This window comes from Chelonia mydas, chromosome 1 (genome assembly GCF_015237465.2).
Source record: "Chelonia mydas isolate rCheMyd1 chromosome 1, rCheMyd1.pri.v2, whole genome shotgun sequence".
Classification (NCBI taxonomy): Eukaryota; Metazoa; Chordata; order Testudines; family Cheloniidae; genus Chelonia; species Chelonia mydas.
Window position 1 is genome coordinate 144591928 of NC_057849.1, and position 19639 is coordinate 144611566.

At 43.1% G+C, this 19639-nt stretch overlaps 1 protein-coding gene across 6 annotated transcripts in view; it reads left to right on the top strand.

Annotated features, from left to right (window-relative positions):
• The first annotated feature begins 5929 nt into the window (after positions 1 to 5929).
• Positions 5930 to 19639, top strand: part of GK (glycerol kinase) — a 42479-nt gene continuing 28769 nt past the window's right edge. For 4 of the 6 annotated variants that reach the window (XM_043538008.1, XM_043538005.1, XM_037901977.2 and 1 more), the window contains exons 1-7: positions 5946 to 6160; positions 15081 to 15154; positions 15951 to 16057; positions 16574 to 16651; positions 17639 to 17718; positions 18525 to 18662; positions 19232 to 19341. In XM_043538008.1, the coding sequence (XP_043393943.1) occupies positions 6083 to 6160; positions 15081 to 15154; positions 15951 to 16057; positions 16574 to 16651; positions 17639 to 17718; positions 18525 to 18662; positions 19232 to 19341 (665 nt within the window). In that variant the 5' untranslated portion in view covers positions 5946 to 6082. Of the gene's footprint in view, positions 6161 to 15080; positions 15155 to 15950; positions 16058 to 16573; positions 16652 to 17638; positions 17719 to 18524; positions 18663 to 19231; positions 19342 to 19639 lie in introns of all 6 variants that reach the window. The other 2 variants (XM_037901986.2, XM_043538007.1) reach the window with 2 other exon arrangements.

The following is a 19639-nucleotide window of genomic DNA, read 5'->3' on the forward strand; positions in this document are numbered from 1 at the left end:
CAGGTCTAATACTTAGACCCAGGTATAAGTGATTTGAGCTCTGCAGCATGTAACAAGACTCTCATTGAGTCTAAATTAGCTCTGTTATTACACAGTGGAGAGAGGAAGGGTCAAATGGTGTCTGGGGCCCTTAGGCAAAACACACACCACCTGGTACAAGTACCTGTCCCCACCCTCTCTCAACCCACTGGGCTTTGGAACCCATGTCCCCTGCCTAGCGAGTGTTGTTTAATTGAGGGTGAGTCCCTCAATCGGGAAATGCCAAGCACAGTTCTGCTGCCCTGGATTCACACAACAAGGATAACAACACTTTATTACTCCTGCCCCAATAATAGGGAGACTGGCTATGTCAAAAGAAAGCTTGGGGTCAGAGGAACTGAGTATTGGCAATTTCCATTTGTGCTACAGCGGGAGCTTAGTATGCTGGCAAAGTCCCTTTTCCTGCTGTAATGACAAATGAATCAGCCATATAAAGATAATTTGCATAAGCACATAAAGATTAAAATCAGGGAAAGGTAGTAAGGAAGAACTACTTATCTGAGCGCTCAGTCAAAACTACTCTGCAGTGACCTGACTATGTCTCTTTCCCCTTCTATTATGCAGAACACAGTCCTTCCCTGAAGAATTAAATGAGTTTATTCTTTATTCTTTCTGTCTTTGAACATGCCAGCCAAAAGTGACTATTTGGGCAACCAATCCCATCATGCAGATCACCTGGGCAGGGTAAGTGTGCCCATGCAAACAAGATCAGCTCCTGAAGTCCTTTTCTACAGATCACCACTAGATGTTAGGGGAGAATTCATTCAGACTCTGCTTACACTAAAAATCATGAACTTAATAAAGACACCGGATTTATGGCTCATTACAACAATCTATAACCCATTAACTATAAGGTGACGGGTCATCCCTGAACTAGAGCCTGATTAAGCCACATGCATTGAATAGTTATTCTTGTGCTAGGCTCCAACCAAACCACAAACCAGGAGGTAGTCTGGTGACTCTCAGAGCAGATGTATAAGTCACTGTCAGAAACTGTGATGAGGATGTGGGGCCTAGTGGCCGGATCTGTGGCAGTTGGGCCTAATGGTCAAAACCAGGGGGTCAGAGCTGGAATCAGGAGTCCACAGCAGGACTGAAGCAAGGCTGGAGCAGGACTAGGAATGTGGCTGGAGCAAGAGCAAGTCTAGAGCAGCCTAAGACTTGTGATTCTGTTATCAGGCAGGGGAGAATTCCAAGCCATGAAGTCTGAGCTGCTGTTTCTCCTGTGAAACTTATATACCTGCCCAGAGGGTCATCAAACCAGCTCCTGGCTTGTGGACTGGCTGGAGCCTAGCACAGGAATGACTCATCAGTGCATGTGATTTAAAAAGGCTCTTGTTCAGGGATGACTTGAAGGTCCCCCAGGTTAATCTGTTGAATGATCCCTTAGGAATGTGTAGTTTCCTTGAGGGTCAAGAGGTATACAAGTGTTGAGTTGAGAGCTATACCCTGTCTCTGACAGCCATGGGAGGATGGTCCTGTTGATGGTCAGCGTATTCTTTGTAATCCTCTTTGGCAGAGTTTAGGTGTGATTTTAATTCCTCTTGATTGCAGTGGACATGTTGAATCAAATCAGAGGCCACATGGACATGGGAGAACAGCAATACAGATGTATGAAATGAGGGGTAGAAGCCATAACTGGCATAGAAAGGACTGTGGCAGATTGATCTGTGATCAGAGTTATTGTAAGCAAATCTGGTGAAAGGCAAAAGTCAGAGCCAGTCATCTTGATGATAGTTGATGAAGCAGCAGAGATATTATTCTAGAACAGTGGTGTTTGACCTGTGTTCCGGATTTAATTGACCCACCCAGTTCAGTAGTTCATTGATCAATGGAAAGGCATATTTACTCTTGATAGTGATACTGTTCAGCACATGATAGTTTATGCAGAGGCACAGAGTGCCATCCTTGTTTTTGACAAACAGGATTGGGGCCTCGGCAAGGCACATCGAAGGGTGGATAAAATTCTTCACTAGATTTTCATCAAGGAGAATTCTGGGACAGTTGTAGGGCCTGTGTGGGGGCAGAGCACTGGCATTTCTTTTATTGAATACAACCACAAAGTCCTTGTATTTTGTGGGGATTGGTGAATGATCTTCACTTGGAGCCTGCCATTTGCAGAAAATGGTGGCCTTGCCCAGATTGCATCTAACATCGTCGACATCAGGTTGGACATCAGGCACTGATGCTGATAATAATCAGACTCAAATTGCACTTCTCATGTTCTCCAGGAAATGCCCAAATTGTGAACGTAGAGCCAGGGGATGCCAAGCACGAAGGACTCACTCCACTTCCCAACCAGGTTAAATCTCAGGATTTTCTGGTGGTCTTCAATTACAGCTTGGAGTGGTGCAGTTTCATAGATGATGGGTCCCAAGGACAGCAAGCTGCCAATGATTGCCTCCACTAAGTCAGGGGTGCGCTTTCTGTACACCAGCATCTCTGCTGTGCACCTGATTCTGTAAGACACTCTTTCTGTAAGGATGAATTTTCTGTTCTTTATCTACTTCTTGTCTTATGTTTTCTTCCTGTTTTTCTCCTCCAGTTTTCTCCTTTTGTCTCTCTTGTCTCCTCTCCTCCCTCTTGTTTTATTCCTCTTCCCATTGTCTTGCTGTCCTTACCTCCTTGCCCCTGTCATCCCATTCCATATTTTCTCCCTCAAATAGCTCTGTAGCGCATCCACAGATACACCTGACCACCCTCATGTGGATCTTCCCATGCCTCCAAGGATATACCAAACTGGAAACCCTCACCACATATAGCAAAGTGGTGGGGTTGTTTGGTTTGTTTGGGTGGGTGTTTTGTTTTGTTTTGGCTTTGTTGGGGGTGGGGTGGGAGGCTGTATTGCATTAATGTACCTCTAGTAAACTTAGGAAAAAATAAACATTTTCACTGAAATATAAAGCCAATTTATTTAAAATAATTACATTCATATTGGAATTGGATTTGTACATATTTTTTCTTTTACAAAAGAAAATATTAGGCATATGCACATTTACAAATACCTAAATGTTACACATAGACTGATACTGCCCCTTTAATAAAGTTTAGGTGAACTTAGGAGTTACTTAAGCATGGCAGTAATCTTTCAAGTTCCTGTTTTGTGTAAATACCACTAACTTAGCTGGAATGATTACAAATCATATTATTGGCGTCATTTCATATAGAGGGTGGAGCAGTAACCGTAAGCTTTGTAAATGGCAAGATTCAACACATTCAAGTAGAAAAATATTCAGAAATATCTCAAATTACTGTGTCCACATCAGCAAACTGTGATACATTTTTCTAATGGCTGCAAGCAGATACGATTCAATGTTACTTATTCTCACTTTAACATTCTTATTGCCATGCTGCCCTGCATCTCAACTCTCCTTTGTAAGGATCACTAAAAGAGACATTCTTCATTTTAGGCTCAAATTTACTTCCATCCCACACAAAAACAAACTGTCCTGTCTCTTTTGTTATGGGAAGATGTTGTCTCCTTTTGTCCAAACCAAAAACATGGCCTCTCTTTCTGACTCTCCTCATGGATGTCCAGCTATTAGCTCAAACTCAACATGGCTAAAACAGAGCTCTAGCTCTGATGCAGGGAACAGAACCTATGTTTACACCATGCCGCAGTGCAGATTACGGGGGTGTGAACTGCAGAGTGTACCAAAGTGTTGCAGTGTATTTCCCCCATGTAGGTGCTGCTGGTCCAAACTAAAGATACTTAGTTCGCATTAACACAGTCCTCTTTAAACAGGAATATGTTAACACAAGCTAGGTACCTTTAGTTTTAGTTCATGTTAACACCATGCGCACAGGGCAGTTACAGTGCAGAACTCTGGTGTGCACTGCAATTCACAGCCCTGTAGTCCAAACTGCAGAGGCGGGTAGACAAGCCTTTAATCTCCCCCCACAAAACCCTTCCCACTATCTCCTTTCTCAATCACTGTGGACAACACCAGTATCTTGACTGTCAGTCGGGGTTTGACTAGACTTGACAGTTTCAGATCAACTTGATTTCTGGAGAGATAAACTGTTTTGCTTCCACATACAAAACTGTTTTGGGTTTTTTTTTTTCAAATTAATTGATGTCTCACCCTCCTCTAATTAATCCACTTTGGAAGCAAGTTACCACATTTGGGATATGTTTTCCCACAATAAGGTAGGTGTGGACACATCCCCATTATAATTAAACTGCTCTGCCTCAGGCATCTGCTCCTGGAACTCGGTCCACTGCTGCAACAAAGAAAAGGAGCTCTGCTAGGGTACAAAAATATCAGGGACAATAACAGGACCTCTGGCAGGGCTTGTATGGCCAGTATCTACTATGAGGAGTTGTGCTATATTTTTGAAAGGAACGCCACCATCAAACACTGGCATGCTGTGGACTTCACTGAGGATGCCCCGTGGACATGAACCAGGATACATAGCAGGAGATTGACCCAGACACCCAGGATCTCTTCAATCCACTAAAAAGTAAAGCAGAGACAGTACCAAAGACCGAGGAGATCCCTGAATCACAGGTGGAGAGCCAACCTGACTGCTGAAGAGGGGACTTCTTCCAAAAAGTATGATGTGTTATATTACAATACAAATGTGCGGGGTTATTTAAATAACTTTGTTCCGGGTACTCTCAGGGCACCACCATGTTTGGCTAGACTTTCTCCGCCTCCTCAGATTTTAGCTGTGGTGTATTGAAAATTTTGTTAAAACTAAAAGCTCTCACTTTAATTTTTAAGGGATTTCCTGGTCCTGTTTGCAGGCTAAGGAAGCATGTGATCTGAATCAGCCTGAAAGATGCCAGCCTAGATCAACCTGGATTGAGTTGTGCCTTTCTGCCTGCTTTGTCTCTCTCTCTCTGGTTTTGGTTCTTGTGTGCTAGAGTTCTGGATTCTAAGAAAGTAATGTTATGTGGCAACCTTCCAGAAAAACATAAAATACTCTAACTTCTCTGTGTGTATGCTGAGAACATAACATTACATATTCCCTCTGCCAGGCTCAAATACAGCTGCGCTGGAAAATTTCAAAGCTCCATACAAATTATTCATCTGAAATATCAAATTCTAAAAGCATCAGAAGTAAATGTTCTTGATCCCTGTGACCCTAAGAGCCCCTTTATGCCAACTGGCAAATGGCCCATCCAACAAACTGTTGTCACAATATTTAGCCAAACGGCATCATATAAGGTATCATATCATATAAAAACTGGTGAGACACTTGTCATGGAAATCATTGTGTGATACGTGTATGGGTTGTGTCCGAAGAGTTATGTATGTATGCTGGTAATATGTAACACATTGTGATAACTGTATGCTGGTAATATGTAACACATTAACACATTGTGAAGGCAGCTGGTAAGTTTATTCTAGAACGTTTCCATTGTAAATCAAGCAAGGCAGTGCTGGAGACAAGGGAAGTTCATTTGTATCTTTCATTTCTACCTGAATCCACATGAAAAGTAAATTAAGAGGGAGCAAGGATGGCATCAGCTTCCTTCAGCACAACCAGCAAGGGAGAAAAACTTTATCTGGGAGTATGTTTGTTTGAAAGTCTTCTTGGAGTGAGTCCTAACCAGGCTAGCCCAGCTCTTTGAAGAAAAAGGGCTGAGGGCTTCTTTGCCAGAGAGAGAAATGGGCAGGGGCGGAGGGAGTGAGAGAAATACAGCACACTCCCCGCATTTTCCCTCTCCCTTCCTCGGGGTTCACGATTTGACTCCCCGCGTCTGGGCTCTGCCATCAGGAGACCCCGGCCAACCCACTCGCAGAGCCAGCGGCCCGCCTGCGACACGTGACCGCCTCCAGCCGCAGGCTCAGCCTCGAACGTTGCCCCGTTGCCCGCGCCTCGCCCCCCTCCGCGCCCCGCGCGCTGATTGGCCGGGGCGGCGCAGCGTGTCGGCCGGCGCCCCCTTCCCTCTCCCCGCCCCCGGAGCCAAGAGTGGAGCCACGCGCCGGTTACGTACGCAGGCAGAGAGGGCGCTGGAGACGCCGGGGAGCGTTTTGCCCTCCAGTCCGCGGCCAGGGTCGCCTAGGAGACGCGCGGCTCGCGAGCGGCTCCCATGGCTGCGTCGCACCGGGTGGTGCTGGGGCCGCTGGTGGGTTCGATCGACCAGGGCACCAGCTCCACGCGCTTCCTGGTGAGTGACCCGCCCCACGCGGGCTCCGGTGCCCTGGGACGGGAGGCCGCCCGCGGCCGGCCGGTGCCCCCTGGCTCTGCCCGCGGCTGCTGCTGCGGCGTCCGGTGCGCCTCTGGCCCCGTGGCAGGGGCCGCCCCCAGGGAGACCCACCAGTCTCTGCTCGGAGACCCACCGCCCCGCCTGTGGGCATGGGGAGCTGGCCAGCAGCCCCTCTGGTAGGCGGCGTGATAGCCGGGCCTCGTTGGGTATGTCCACACGGAGCCCTGGCTCAGACTCCGGTTTGACCTCCCTTGGAGAGACCAGCAAGCCCTCCGTGCCATCTGCACGTAAATCACTGTGACACGGACCTGCAGTCCCAGGTGCCTGCTTGGGGTGGGTCAGAGCCTGACTCCCCTTGTGAATTGGGTCCAAGCCCTGTCACTTTGCAGGCCGGCGTTACAAGGTCTACATAAAAAGAAAAGGAGGACTAAGGTGCCACAAGTCCTCCTGTTCTTTTTTGCGGATCCAGACTTACACGGCTGCTACTCTGAAAGATCTACGTAGTGCACTATAGCCGAGTTAGCAGCACTGTGAGAACTGGGTCTAGCAATTGTAAACCTAGGTTCACAATGTTGTGTGGTTGATCAAGCGTGGGTTTGGAAACACTGGTACACCACCGCAGCGCTTGGGTCAATTGACTTAAACTCGTAGGCTTCAGGGCTAAACGTTGCAGTGTAGACATTCAGGCTTGGGCTGGAGCCTGGGCTCTGAGACCCTCCCTTTTTGAGGTGTCTCAGTGTCTGGACTCCAGCCTGAGCCTGAAGGCTACACGGCGGTTTTTAGCCCTGTGAGACCACATCAGCTCTGGGTCCCATGGACCTGGGCTTAGTGTGCAGCGCACCGTTGAATCCGCTGGGTGTTTCGCCACTGAGTTCAGTGGCTGCAAGATTCTCCCCATGGCTCTGATTCTCTACGGCTACATTGCACCTTGTGTTGTTGCTGACACGGACGAAATGTTACTTTTCTGATTTGGGAGTGGCTTACATCCACTGTGAACCTAGCCAACAAGCGTAGATGTGAAATGTGTAAACCAGGTGTCCGCACAGAATCCGGTCCCATGGCTTGCCTTAAAGTTACTGATGTTGTGTAGTGTAAAATAGCACAGTGACTCAACTGCACTGCCACTCTGAAGCCTGTTTCTGCCTATATGAATAATGACTCCTGCTAATGCCAGGGGTAGGCCCTAATTCTGCGAAGACTTAGCACACACTTAACTTTACACACTGAGACGTTCTAGTGACTTAAATGGACTTTTCACAGTGCATAAAGTTTAGTCTACAGGTCTTCGATAGGTCCTCAAATGATAAAGATAATTAAAGGCCCTGGTATGCACCACAGCTTAACTAAAATATATTTGCTCTGAAAGCTAGTGCACAAAGCTTAAGCCCAGTAATGGTTCTTTTATTTTATTTTATTTAAAAAGCCAAATTGTGAGTTATTTGTGAGGGTGATTTCCGAAATTGGTTGTCAGCTTATTTCCCAGAATTAATTATAGCTTGTTTCCCAGAGCAGAAAGTGAAACTAAATTGTAGAGAAGGGAATTGTAAAAATAAATTAATGGATTATTTAATAATAACCTAGTTTAATTGCAAAATGGAGGCCCCAGCCATTTGGGTGCTGCTATAATATAAACCTTCATTCAACCTTCCCACCATCACACTGCATGCAGAGCTTCCCTTGAATCTCACTGGTGATCTTATGCAAAAATTGTGGACTCAGCATATTTTTGTGAGTAGGAATGAGTTTTAAATTATGTAAATTGCCTATAAATGTTTTGTTTCTGATCAACAGACTGGAAGAGTGTTGGACTATTAGAGATCATAGTAGGCTAAAAAAAAATGTGGGAACTAATCATACAGAGAGATTAAAACTTACTATATACAAGGTGCTGCCAAATGCACAGAGTATACAAACTGGGGGGGCTGGGAGGGGGAAATATTCTTGTTCTTGCAGGTTGCCAAAAAAAAATTCCTACATTGAATCTATTCCATGCAGGTGAGTTGCTGAAGAGGGAGACTAGTCTGGAATTGAGTGTGATCTTGACCGATGTGAAAATTTATTTCCCCTTGCCCTTTTCCTTATAGAATTGCCAAATGACAAAGTAAAATCTGGGCGTGGAAAGGAATTCTAGACTTGCAGCTGAGGATTGTCCCTTGTGGTGGCAATACATGCAGCTACCTTGCATGTGCCAACTAGGAAAATGAAAATATGGAAAAACTTAATCTAATTTCAAGTGTTAATCTGCTTTATTTGTACCAGTAACTTTATTTGGCAAAAGCTCCTTTTGAGTAGACTTAAGAGACTCTCCCAACTCAAAATTCCCCCCCCCCCCCCCTTTTTTTTTTTTAATCAACTTTAGTTACATGTAACATGTCAAGTTACTTTAACTATAAGGATTGGAGAAAGTCTGTTTTGTTTTGTTTTTAAATGTCTCCTTTTGACAGCATTTTGTATATAGTCAGACTATCATTCACCTTTGTGAGATTAGTTTCCTCTTCTGGTTGTATTATAAACACACAAAGAAGAGGAAAATATTTTTAAAAAACAGAAGTGTGATTGTAAATTTCCAGGAATATATAGGTGCAGCTGTAGAACCTGCAACCACTCCTAATTCTTTAATTTAAAAAATTGCAAAATGTAGCTGTTTTCTTAAAATAGCGGTGTGATTGAAATATTACAAAAATAAAAAGTGCCATGAACTTGAATGTCAAGAGACCTCCTTTTACCTCAGTGAGCAGAGAGTTAACTCATAAACACCAACATTGTGAAAAGAGTATAGAGGGACCTACGCTCTACCACACCATTCGCTCAGAATAAATGTATATGCATAAAATAGAAATAACACTAAATGGCGGGGGAGACTTGCTGAGGGAACATACCATTTTACAAGGGAAATGTTTCATGTACCAGTCTACTGTTACAAATCTAGTGTTCTGTTAGTCTGTTTTTTCACTAGATCTAGCCTCTTCTTACCTGTCCACCTTAATGTCTTGGCTTCTATGCTTGTTTTCATCTTCATGTATGTCTTTCCCTATCATTTCCAACTGTTTTTCTTTCTTTTTATGTCTGCATCATCTATCTCAGTAGGAGGCAACAGATACTTACCTTGCTTATGCCTATTGTTAATACAGAAGCACTTGTAGCAGCGGTGTGACTATTACTCTGACCACGTGATTTTAGGCAACTTCCAAGTGATATTTGCTATTGTCAGGAGTAAAGATATGGTCATGGAGTTAAAATGCTGTGCGATTCTCTTCCTTGGGTGAGTCAGAAGAATGTGTGTGAATCCTACATTGCATTTAAACCTTCTGGATACCACTAATAGATATTCAAAGCATGGGTGGAAAAATCAGGTAGACAAAACAAATGCTCCTACATGGATTAAGATGGTACCTTGTGATACGTCTTGACAATTACTTTAGCAAAGCTTTTGACACGGTCTCCCACAGTATTCTTTCCAGCAAGTTAAAGTAGTTTGGGCTGGATGAATGGACTATAAGGTGGATAGAAAGCTGGCTAGATTGTCAGGCTCAATTGTCAGGCTCAATGTAGTGATCAATGGCTCCATGACTAGTTGGCAGCCGGTATCAAGCGGAGTGCCCCAAGGGTCAGTCCTTGGGCCGGTTTTGTTCAATATCTTCATTAATGATCTGGAGGATGGTGTGGATTGCACCCTCAGCAAGTTTGCAGATGACACTAAACTGGGAGGAGAGGTAGGTACACTGGAGGGTAGGGATAGGGTACAGAGGGCCCTAGACAAATTAGAGGATTGGGCCAAAAGAAATCTGATGAGGTTCAACAAGGACAAGTGCAGAGTCCTGCACTTAGGACGGAAGAATCCCATGCACCGCTACAGACTAGGGACCGAATGGCTAGGCAGCAGTTCTGCAGAAAAGGACCTAGGGGTTACAGTGGACAAGAAGCTGTATATGAGTCAACAGTGTACCCTTGTTGCCAAGAAGGCCAGTGGCATTTTGGGATGTATAAGTAGGGGCATTGCCAGCAGATCGAAGGACATGATCGTTCCCCTCTGTTTGACGTTGGTGAGGCCTCATCTGGAGTCCTGTGTCCCGTTTTGGGCCCCACACTACAAGAAGGATGTGGAAAAATTGGAAAGAGTCCAGCGGAGGGCAACAAAAATGATTAGGGGTCTGGAATGCATGACTTATGAGGAGAGGCTGAGGGAACTGGGATTGTTTAGTCTGCAGAAGAGAAGAATGAGGGGGGATTTGATAGCTGCTTTCAACTACCTGAAAGGGGGCTCCAAAGAGGATGGATCTAGACTGTTCTCAGTGGTAGCAGATGACAGAAGGAGGAGTAATGGTCTCAAGTTGCAGTGGGGAAGGTTTAGGTTGGATATTAAGAAAAACTTTTTCACTAGGAGGGTGGGGAAGCACTGGACTGGGTTACCTAGGGAGGTGGTAGAATCTCTTTTTTTAGAGGTTTTTAAGGTCAGGCTTGACAAAGTCCTGGCTGGGATGATTTAGTTGGGGATTGGTCCTGCTTTGAGCCAGGGGTTGGACTAGAAGACCTCCTGAGGTCCCTTCCAACCCTGATATTCTATGAAAAGGAAAAATAAAGTAAAATTCTGCAGACTGTCACCTTTTGTCCCTTAAACTTATTTCATTCTTTGTCAGTAGGTACTTTCTTTGTGTCTGTCAAGTGGCAGCCCTGGAAGCAATAGTTTATGGGGGGGGGGACTTTTTAGTCCCTCCCCTTTTTACCAAAAATCCTAGGTGTTTGACTCCAAACACCCTTTTCTACCTCTTTTTAGAGACTGATGATTAAGTTTTTATGAGGGTTTTGTTTTCTTTGCCAAACAGCAAAAGGCACAACTTAAACCAACAAAACTGGTTTAACTTAAAAACAAAACTTTTTCAGAATAACAGGGAGAATCACATTAAAACAAAAGAAATGGCATTCTAACATATAGCTTGACACTCCTTAGAGATTTTTTTTGTAAATATGACTTCATTAAATTTGTTGCAGCATTGACTGTACAGCTATACAATTAAAGATGTATGCAATAAAATTGTTTAAGGGAGAATGCTGGTTTAATTTTTCAATAATTTGTTGTAAGACTACCTGTACATGACGAGAGCTTTGTAACACCTTTAACCAGACTTTTGTGATTAAATCTCAGTGTTAGTAAAGTAGAAACTACATATAGACAATGCTATACAAGAGAGCATGGAGGTATATAAAGTATCTTAGAGGTCACCAAGGGATCATCAAACTAGCATTTTTTTTGCACTGGAACTTCCTCAGGGAAGGATTTCCCTCGCCCTGTGTAGGTAGATTCTAGAAACTGATAAACTTTATTCACTGCAAGGAATATTCACCCTCTCATCCTTCCAATGCTCAGCCTGTGTCGCATCCCTCCTCTTGTCTCCAATTCCTTCCTCAGTTATAGTCTGTAATCCTGGTTTGAAAGATGTTACAGAACTCACCAGGCAGATGTTACATTGGCATTTCAATAATTTAGTGTTTTATCAGGTGTTCCATAGCAGGATGGGCATTCAGCAGTCTTTTCTGCATATGGTGGTTACTGTCCCCTGTACAATCTAACCCCTGACTTCCCAAACTCTGGGGCTCAACTTTATCTCAAAACCTAGCATTTTAAATGGCCGCTTGATCTTATCTATGACCTAGTCACCCAAAGGTTCAAAGTGACTGAATCTTAGTTTGCATGTCAGTTATTCCTTGCTGAAGCAGTTAGCTTGAGCCAAATCTGGTCTCTTTTTTTGGGAAACACTATTCTATCCTGTTGTCCAGCTGAAATTACATGTAGAGGCTGTAAGTAATCCCTCAAGGGGTTGGGGAGAATTTCCTCACCACAGACATTCTGTTGGGCTGTTATAATAGCTGGTCTCTCATGAATCCCAGTGCAGGGCATCTGTCAGGAAGGCAGAGCTGTAATGCATGCCACAATGGTCACTGGCAGCGTTGGGCTGACTGCTATAACTCAAAGCAGCCCCGAGGAGTGCTCAAGTTTTGCTGGCAACTGTCTTGCCCCAAGATATATTGTGTCAGTGTTTGACTTTGTTTTTGTTTTGTTTTTTCGATATACCATTGCAAGAGGTGTATGTTAATGTCATGCTGTACAGTAACCTATTACATTGCAAATGGCTCCAAAGCTATTTCCTTATATCATGTTAGTCCCTGCCTTAATTTAATGCCATGTATTGCATCAAGAGAAGCAAAACAGTGTTGCAGGTACTAAGTCCATAATCTCTGTAAGCAAAATGACAAATACAGCACTAAAACAACTGACCAGTTTGTCCTCACAATCTGTTACCTTCCACTTCTGTATAGAAAGATTTTGACTTACTCTTAGCACATTAGTTTATGCTGCTTCTCCATTCTTATTTATACCTTTGGTGACTAAACATTGTAATGGAATTCAGTGTGTGCGTGCTGGGAATTGAATGAGCACATAAGTCTGTGTATTGCAAAATGACTGCAGAAGTCAAGTAGTAAGAAGTTTTATGTGGCTGCTAAGTGCACATTCAGGTCAAAATGAACTTTTGATTGCTCTTGCCTGAGATCATCTGAATCAGTGGGGGAGGAAAACTGATTGGGGGAAGGGACAGGAACTGTCTCAAAAACCTGGTTTTATTTTTGGCTTACCTGCATCACTGATATCAGAACAGATTTTGTCAGTCTGGCTTGTTTTTTCTGTTAAGTATTGGTCTGGTGTCTAAAGCATGTTTTGGTTTTGCTCCATGTGTTAGGAGGTTAGGATTGCTATATAGGAATGGATTGTTTTCATTTGTCTTCAGGTTTTTGATCTCTCTGTCTTTGTGGTAGAGACAGTGTCTGCTGCTTTGGTTGAGATGGTGCTAGAAGTAGACTGAATGCATCTAAGGAGACCAGAGGGAACACTTACCAGTTGTGCTCTGTCAATATTCTGGCAGGTGTTTTCTGTAGGGATGATATTTGATTGCAGTGGTGGAGGATTTCTATTGAGAATTTGTCCCAGTTGATGACAGCGTCCTGGTGGTGGTGGTAAATAGTTATGTGGGAACCAACACCAAGGCTGGCAAAATGGGGATGAGCGTGCTGCCTTCCCACTACTTCAGCCCTTGTTGGCTTGGGAGTGAAAGCTTTGCCTGGCTTAACATGCTGCCATTAAGCTGTCTGAGTGACTTCACCCATTTGTGCCAGCATCCTTCGTAGCTGAAAGAAAGACAGGAATACGCTGTCCTCCATTTGGGAGTGTGTCTGAATGTTGCTAATGTGCCAAAAGGTGTAGCCTGATCTTAGTGAAATAAATGCTTAGCGAATGGTTTTGTTACTTGGCTTTTGACTTTTTTTTTTTTTTTTTTTTTAAATTCTCCGTATCTCTTTCCTCTTGATGTGCGCACACAAGCCCTTGTAATCATTAATGGAAGCTGGATTGGTGCACTGAGGAAGAGATTATTTATATTGTCATAGCACCTAGAAGTCCTGATGCCAGGCACTGTACAAATATGTAGTATAGACAGTCCCTTCCTGTCCTGAAGAGTTTAGTGTAGCTTAATGGTAAGACTGAACAGGTAGATGAAACAGAAGATGGGTAGATAGAGGGAAGAGGAAGGATGAGAGAACCATAGTATATTTTGTGTAATCTAGCTGTGCATGCCACATAACTACTAGGCAAGGGGCAAGTTAACAACTGGCAGTGTTCTCTGGCATCATAGCAGAAGTGAGTCTCTGAGCTTAATTTTATCACTTTGGACAGTACAGAAATGAAATCACTTTACCACCTTCATGACTAGCTACTTGATTTGGAAGCATGGGTGGGGATAAAGAAAGTAGCTATAACGTCTAATGTCACTTGGTGTAATTTTACACACAGGCCTAGGTTGCTCAACTAGGGTTGCCAGTTGTCCGGTTTTCAACCAGAACAGCTCGTCAAAAATGGTGCTCTGGTCAGCACCATTAAAAGTCCAGTCGGCGACGCAGCGGGGCTAAGCCAGGCTCCCTGCCAGCCCTGGCTCTTCACGGCTCCTGGAAGCACCCAGCATGTCCAGCCCCTAGGCGCAAGGGCAGCCATGGGGGCTCCGCCCACTGCCCCCGCTCCGACCACTGGCTCCGCAGCTCCCATTGCCTGAGAACCACAGCCAAAGGAGCTGCAGGGGTGGCGTGTGCGGGCAGTGTGTAGAGCTGCCTAGCTCCTTCGTCTAGGAGCTGGACGTGCTGGCTGCTTCCAGGATCTGCCTGAGGTAAGCGCTGCCCATCTGGAGCCTGCACCCACTCCCACACCTGAACCCCCTTCCCTGCTCCCCCTCCTGCACCCCAAACCACTCCTCCCCTCCCCACCCCAGAGCCCACACCCCCAGCCATAGCCCTTACTGCATCCCACCCCATTGGGTGCAGGAGGGGGTTCCAACCTGGGGCAAAGTCCCTCCAGGAGCCTGCGCCCCTTCCTACACCCCAAACCCCTGTTCCCCAGCCCTATCCCAAAGCCCACACTCCCCGCTGGAGCCTGCACCTCAACCCCTGCCTCAGCCCTGAGCAGCCCCCTCCTGCATTCCAAACCCCTCGGCCCTAGCGCAGAGCCCTCTCCCACACCCTGAATCCCTCATTTCTGGCCCAACCCCAGAGTCCACACCTCCAACCAGAGCCCTCACTTCCTCCCACACAACAAGTCCCTGCCCCAGCCCGGTGAGAGTGGGGGAGAGTGAGCAACGGAGGGAGGGGGGGATGGAATGAGCAGGGGGCAAGGCCTTGAAGAAGGGGCAGGGCAAGGGTGTTCGGTTTGGTGTGATTAGAAAGTTGGCAACCCTATGCTCAATGGAAATGTAACATACCTTCACTTTATTATTGTCTCCTCATATATGGTTTATTTAATCCTGTAGGCATAAATTTATTTAATCTGTATCCTTGTTGTTTGCAGGTTTTTAATGCGAAAACAGCAGAGCTCCTGAGTCACCATCAAGTAGAAATAAAACAGAAATTCCCTAAAGAAGGGTATGATCTCTGTATATCTTCTATTCCATTTCTGTCTACCTTTCAATGTGGCAAAAGCCTATTTAATAGGATCTATGTATGCATAATTACACTTGAAGTCAGTGAGTAATCTGTTAAGAATATGGAATCAGTTGCTAATGTTTTAGAGTGGTCGGAAAGAATAATTAAATAGATCCTTTTTTTAAAAACAAAACAAAAAAAACTCCCTCTTTTGTATGGCCTAATGGAAATCTTATTAATTCCTAAAAATCGTTTGTGAAAGTTCAACCCTCACAATAGGCACTCACCCATTCTTTCTTCCACTGTCCAGGCTTTCTTAAAATGGTGAAACTATTTATTCTCTTGACTGACTTGCTTATCTTTACATTCTCCAGCTTCACCTATGGAGTCTGCACAACTTATTCTATAGCTCTAAATTTGCTGTACACTGTTCACCAGGTGTTATCTCCAGACTCTTCCCCCTCTGTACTGAGGCAGTATACATGTATCTGTAGAAGATTTTGAAATACCACATTGACTTTTTCTCTAAAAACGCAGACTGACTATTCAAACTATTCGTTTGCTTGATTAAACAAACACTTTCTATATGATACAGAGTTAGGTTGTCATTCTGACATGGAATCAGAGCAAGTTGACTAGAGGGAAAAACTAGCTGAGTTAACTTTTTGATACTCTTTAATATTGTGAACATGTGACTTTATGGCCTGCTCTTAGAATTCGTATGCAGCTCTCCATAAATGTAACATCTGCCTCATGTTTTGGTTCTTTTTTGATTGCTGTCTAATATTTGTTAAAGATGGGTGGAGCAGGATCCAAAGGAAATCTTGCAATCCGTTTATGAATGTGTGGAGAAAACATGTGAGAAATTGAACCAGCTAAACATAGACATCACCAACATAAAAGGTATTGTTGCAATTTCTTATGTGTAACTAGTTGCTTTTGAGAACATGCTCTGGGGACTGGGGAAGGTCAGATCATCCAGTAATGAAGCCAGTGATTAGAAAGGAAGTAGGATTTAGCCCCATGTCAAAAAAAGCTCTGCATGTTGGGGAAATAAGATATTGCTGACACTTACTAGCCATGCATTGTTTTGCCAAATAGACCAAATAAAATTCTCTCCCCGGGGATTGCAAAGAGGTTATGCAGCTAATGGATGAAATACTGATCACATTACACTGCAGTGCCTGCTGTTACAAAACTTCAATTTCTTCATGTCTGTTTGTGAAAGTTAAACAGAAGAATAAGAGATGTAGAGCAGAGTTCAGTTTTTTGAAATGAGAGAAAAGTGGTATACCAAGAATGTAAAAGGCATAAGCCAAAAGGTTTTTATTTTCCTTTCACTTCCTTTTCTTCCTCGCCTGCCCTCTAAAAATCTCTAATGTGTACTTCCCCCCCCCCCCTCCTTTGTTTGTTTTCCAGCTATTGGAGTCAGCAATCAGAGAGAGACAACTGTGGTTTGGGACAAGACAACTGGAGAACCTCTATATGATGCTATTGGTACGTATCACAGTGCCTGCCTGGTGTATATGGCTTCTTAAAGTTTAGATACTCTTCCTTTCAGTACAGCCTTGCTGCAGTTTTACTTGCAGATTTTTAGAAATCCTATATGAATCTTGTTAGAACCTGCAAATAATAATGACAACTTTCGGTGGCCTTTCCCAAAAGTTGCGTGTTTGCAACCACTGATGCTGCAATTACACAGAAAAATATCCTAGTTAAATACTCTATCACATCACAGTTTAGCTTAATAAATCTTTTAATCGGGCTTCAGCAAAATAGAATGTTCACAGCTTGTGTTTGTCAGAGGTCTGAAGTTCTGCCTTGTCTTTTGCTGTAGAATTGAAGGGTCCTAAGAACTTTCAGAAACCTGAACTTGGCATTGCTTTGAGAGAGGGGATTTAAGTTCTTCCTTCCAAGTAGCTTTTTGTGTTTAATGTTCAAGTGTGTGACATTTAAGACTTTATCTTAGGTAAAACTGAGCATCAGTAATTCTTTAACACTGTTTACTACTGTAGTTGAGTATTCACAGAGAAATAGTAAATCAACCTATTACTGTATGTACTTTAAGCTTCCTAGTTGTGTGGCCTTGGTCTTCTGGTAGACTATTAAGTATGGTTACTCACTCACTTGTTTGACCTCTGTATTGTTCATGAATAGACTGAGAAACACAAAGTATATCCTTTGTAGCCTCTCTTTGTAGAAAGTCATGTTGTGATGTCACAGACCACTTAGCCTTGCAAATAGAATGAGGTTACCTGTCCCTTCTACCTTTTTACAATGATACAGAAATATGCATAAGAATATTTCTTTCCTATCAATTTTTTCTTTACTAAAAATATTTTAGTGTGAGTTTCCTGACATTAAGGACTTCAGCAATTTTTAGCAGAAGCTATACAGTTCTGCTGTTCTTTGGCTATGACAAATAGCAAATGGTGGTTGAATTATTATAAATGTTTTGTGTGTGTGATCTATTTTGGTTTGTAGTGTGGCTTGACCTGAGAACCCAGCCAACAGTTGAGAGACTTCTTAAAATAATTCCAGGGGAAAATAAATCCTTTTTTAAGGTAAGGGATTTTTCTAGAATATCCAGTTAGTAATGCTTTAAATTAAGATTTCCAAATAGTCTCTGTGTATGTTAATGATTTTCTATTTGAAGTCTTGGGCATTATGTACCAGATGCCTGTCTTAAACCCACTAAACTCAGAATTAGGGCTTCCACTAGAATAGGAGTTGATATGGTCTTTAACCCACTTTCCCATCCTACGTTTGTCATACTAAATAATTATTAGAGTAACTTTTAATTTATAGCATTAATTTAATATGGCTAATTTGAGAGTTGAGAAGCGGTTTCACTAGAGTCCATCTTCCTTTCACATTCAGCTTTTAACCTGGTGGCTGTATGCTGGCCAAATGATGTCCAGCTTCTTTGTTCTATAGCCACACCTGGTAGGAGTGGGTCAGTGAACCAGCGTATCAACTTGCTTGGCTATAAAGCTACTAGTGTAACTGAAAGTTCATCCTTTCAGTGTCAGGTTGCTCATTGCAACATCAGTGTTTGCTGTCTTACCCCAAGCAGCTATCGCATACGATGTCTGCATATGCGTTTATCTTGTTGCCACATGGAAGGTCTTTGAACCGTAAACTGATCAGTTGTTGTGATCATTGTTCATAGGCATGTTGGTCTTTGGCTTTGGTGTGTGAGGGTTTTACGGTATTGGGAATGCTTGGTCTTTTTTAAAAAAGAAGAAAAATGAGGTTTAAATAAAGAATCTTGAGTTTCCTTTCTCTTTCCCTAACTTCATAGACAAGTACAGTAGTCACTGGAGGGGATTAACTCATGGCATGTCCTAAATGACTCTCACTCTTGCAGACTAGGACTGGCCTTCCGCTTAGCACGTATTTCAGTGCAGTGAAACTTCGATGGCTCCTAGACAACGTGGAAGAGATCAGGCAAGCTGTTCGTGATGGGCGAGCTATGTTTGGTACTATTGATTCATGGCTTATATGGGTATGTGTATGGGGGTTCTTTTTTTAAAAAAAACTTTTTTGTACAACAGATTTTCATTGTCCACCTCTATACCAACTGCTGATAAAGGAATTCTCTGGAGGTCACATAACCAGAACTATATCTGTTGTGGAACTTTCTCAGTACTTGTGTGGCTACAAGCAACATTTAAAAAAGAAACGTGTTTAAAAAAAAAAAATCTGCTGCCTTAGAACGTATGGGTGGAGGAAAAATTAAAACTTACATAAAATTTAGACTGGTAACCTTTCATAATCCCCGTTTTGTGTATATGCATTATATATTCTGTCCATTATGGATATCCTGGTCTTGCTCTTCATTCACGTATTGCAAAGACATCAAAGTTCCAACTTATCTCAGGGGTGCAAAAATACTATTTCTCAAAATACTTTATTGATTTCATTCTTACTAACTATAAAACCGACTATTAAACTGTGGCTTTTCAAACTTTCACCGGTTACTGGTGGGCTAGTAACTGGATTATTTTGTTTGAACTGTTGACTAATTTTTTATTATTATTATTTTTTACTAATCTTCTTGGTTGCTTTTTCCAGAGTTTGACGGGTGGGAAGAATGGAGGTGTTCATTGTACAGATGTCACCAATGCCAGTAGAACGATGTTGTTCAACATTCATTCCTTGGAGTGGGATTCTGAACTCTGCCAGTAAGTCTAATTTTTCATTTAAATCTGTTGAAATAGCTGTATTAGTCAATGATGTGTAAAGACAGACACTAATTGTGCTTTTCAAAGTAAGAATCTTCCATCAATGCTTGTCTGGTCACATTTGTGACCAAGAAGAGCGATTAGTTGCATTTATTATGGATATAACAATTAGGGTTTATTCTCTCTAAATAGCTACATAACTACTGTTTGGATTAATGAAAAGGCCAGATCTTAGTGTCTTTCTAGATTGAAAACCTGGTACACAAGTGATTTAAATATTAATAGTTTGCCTTTAATT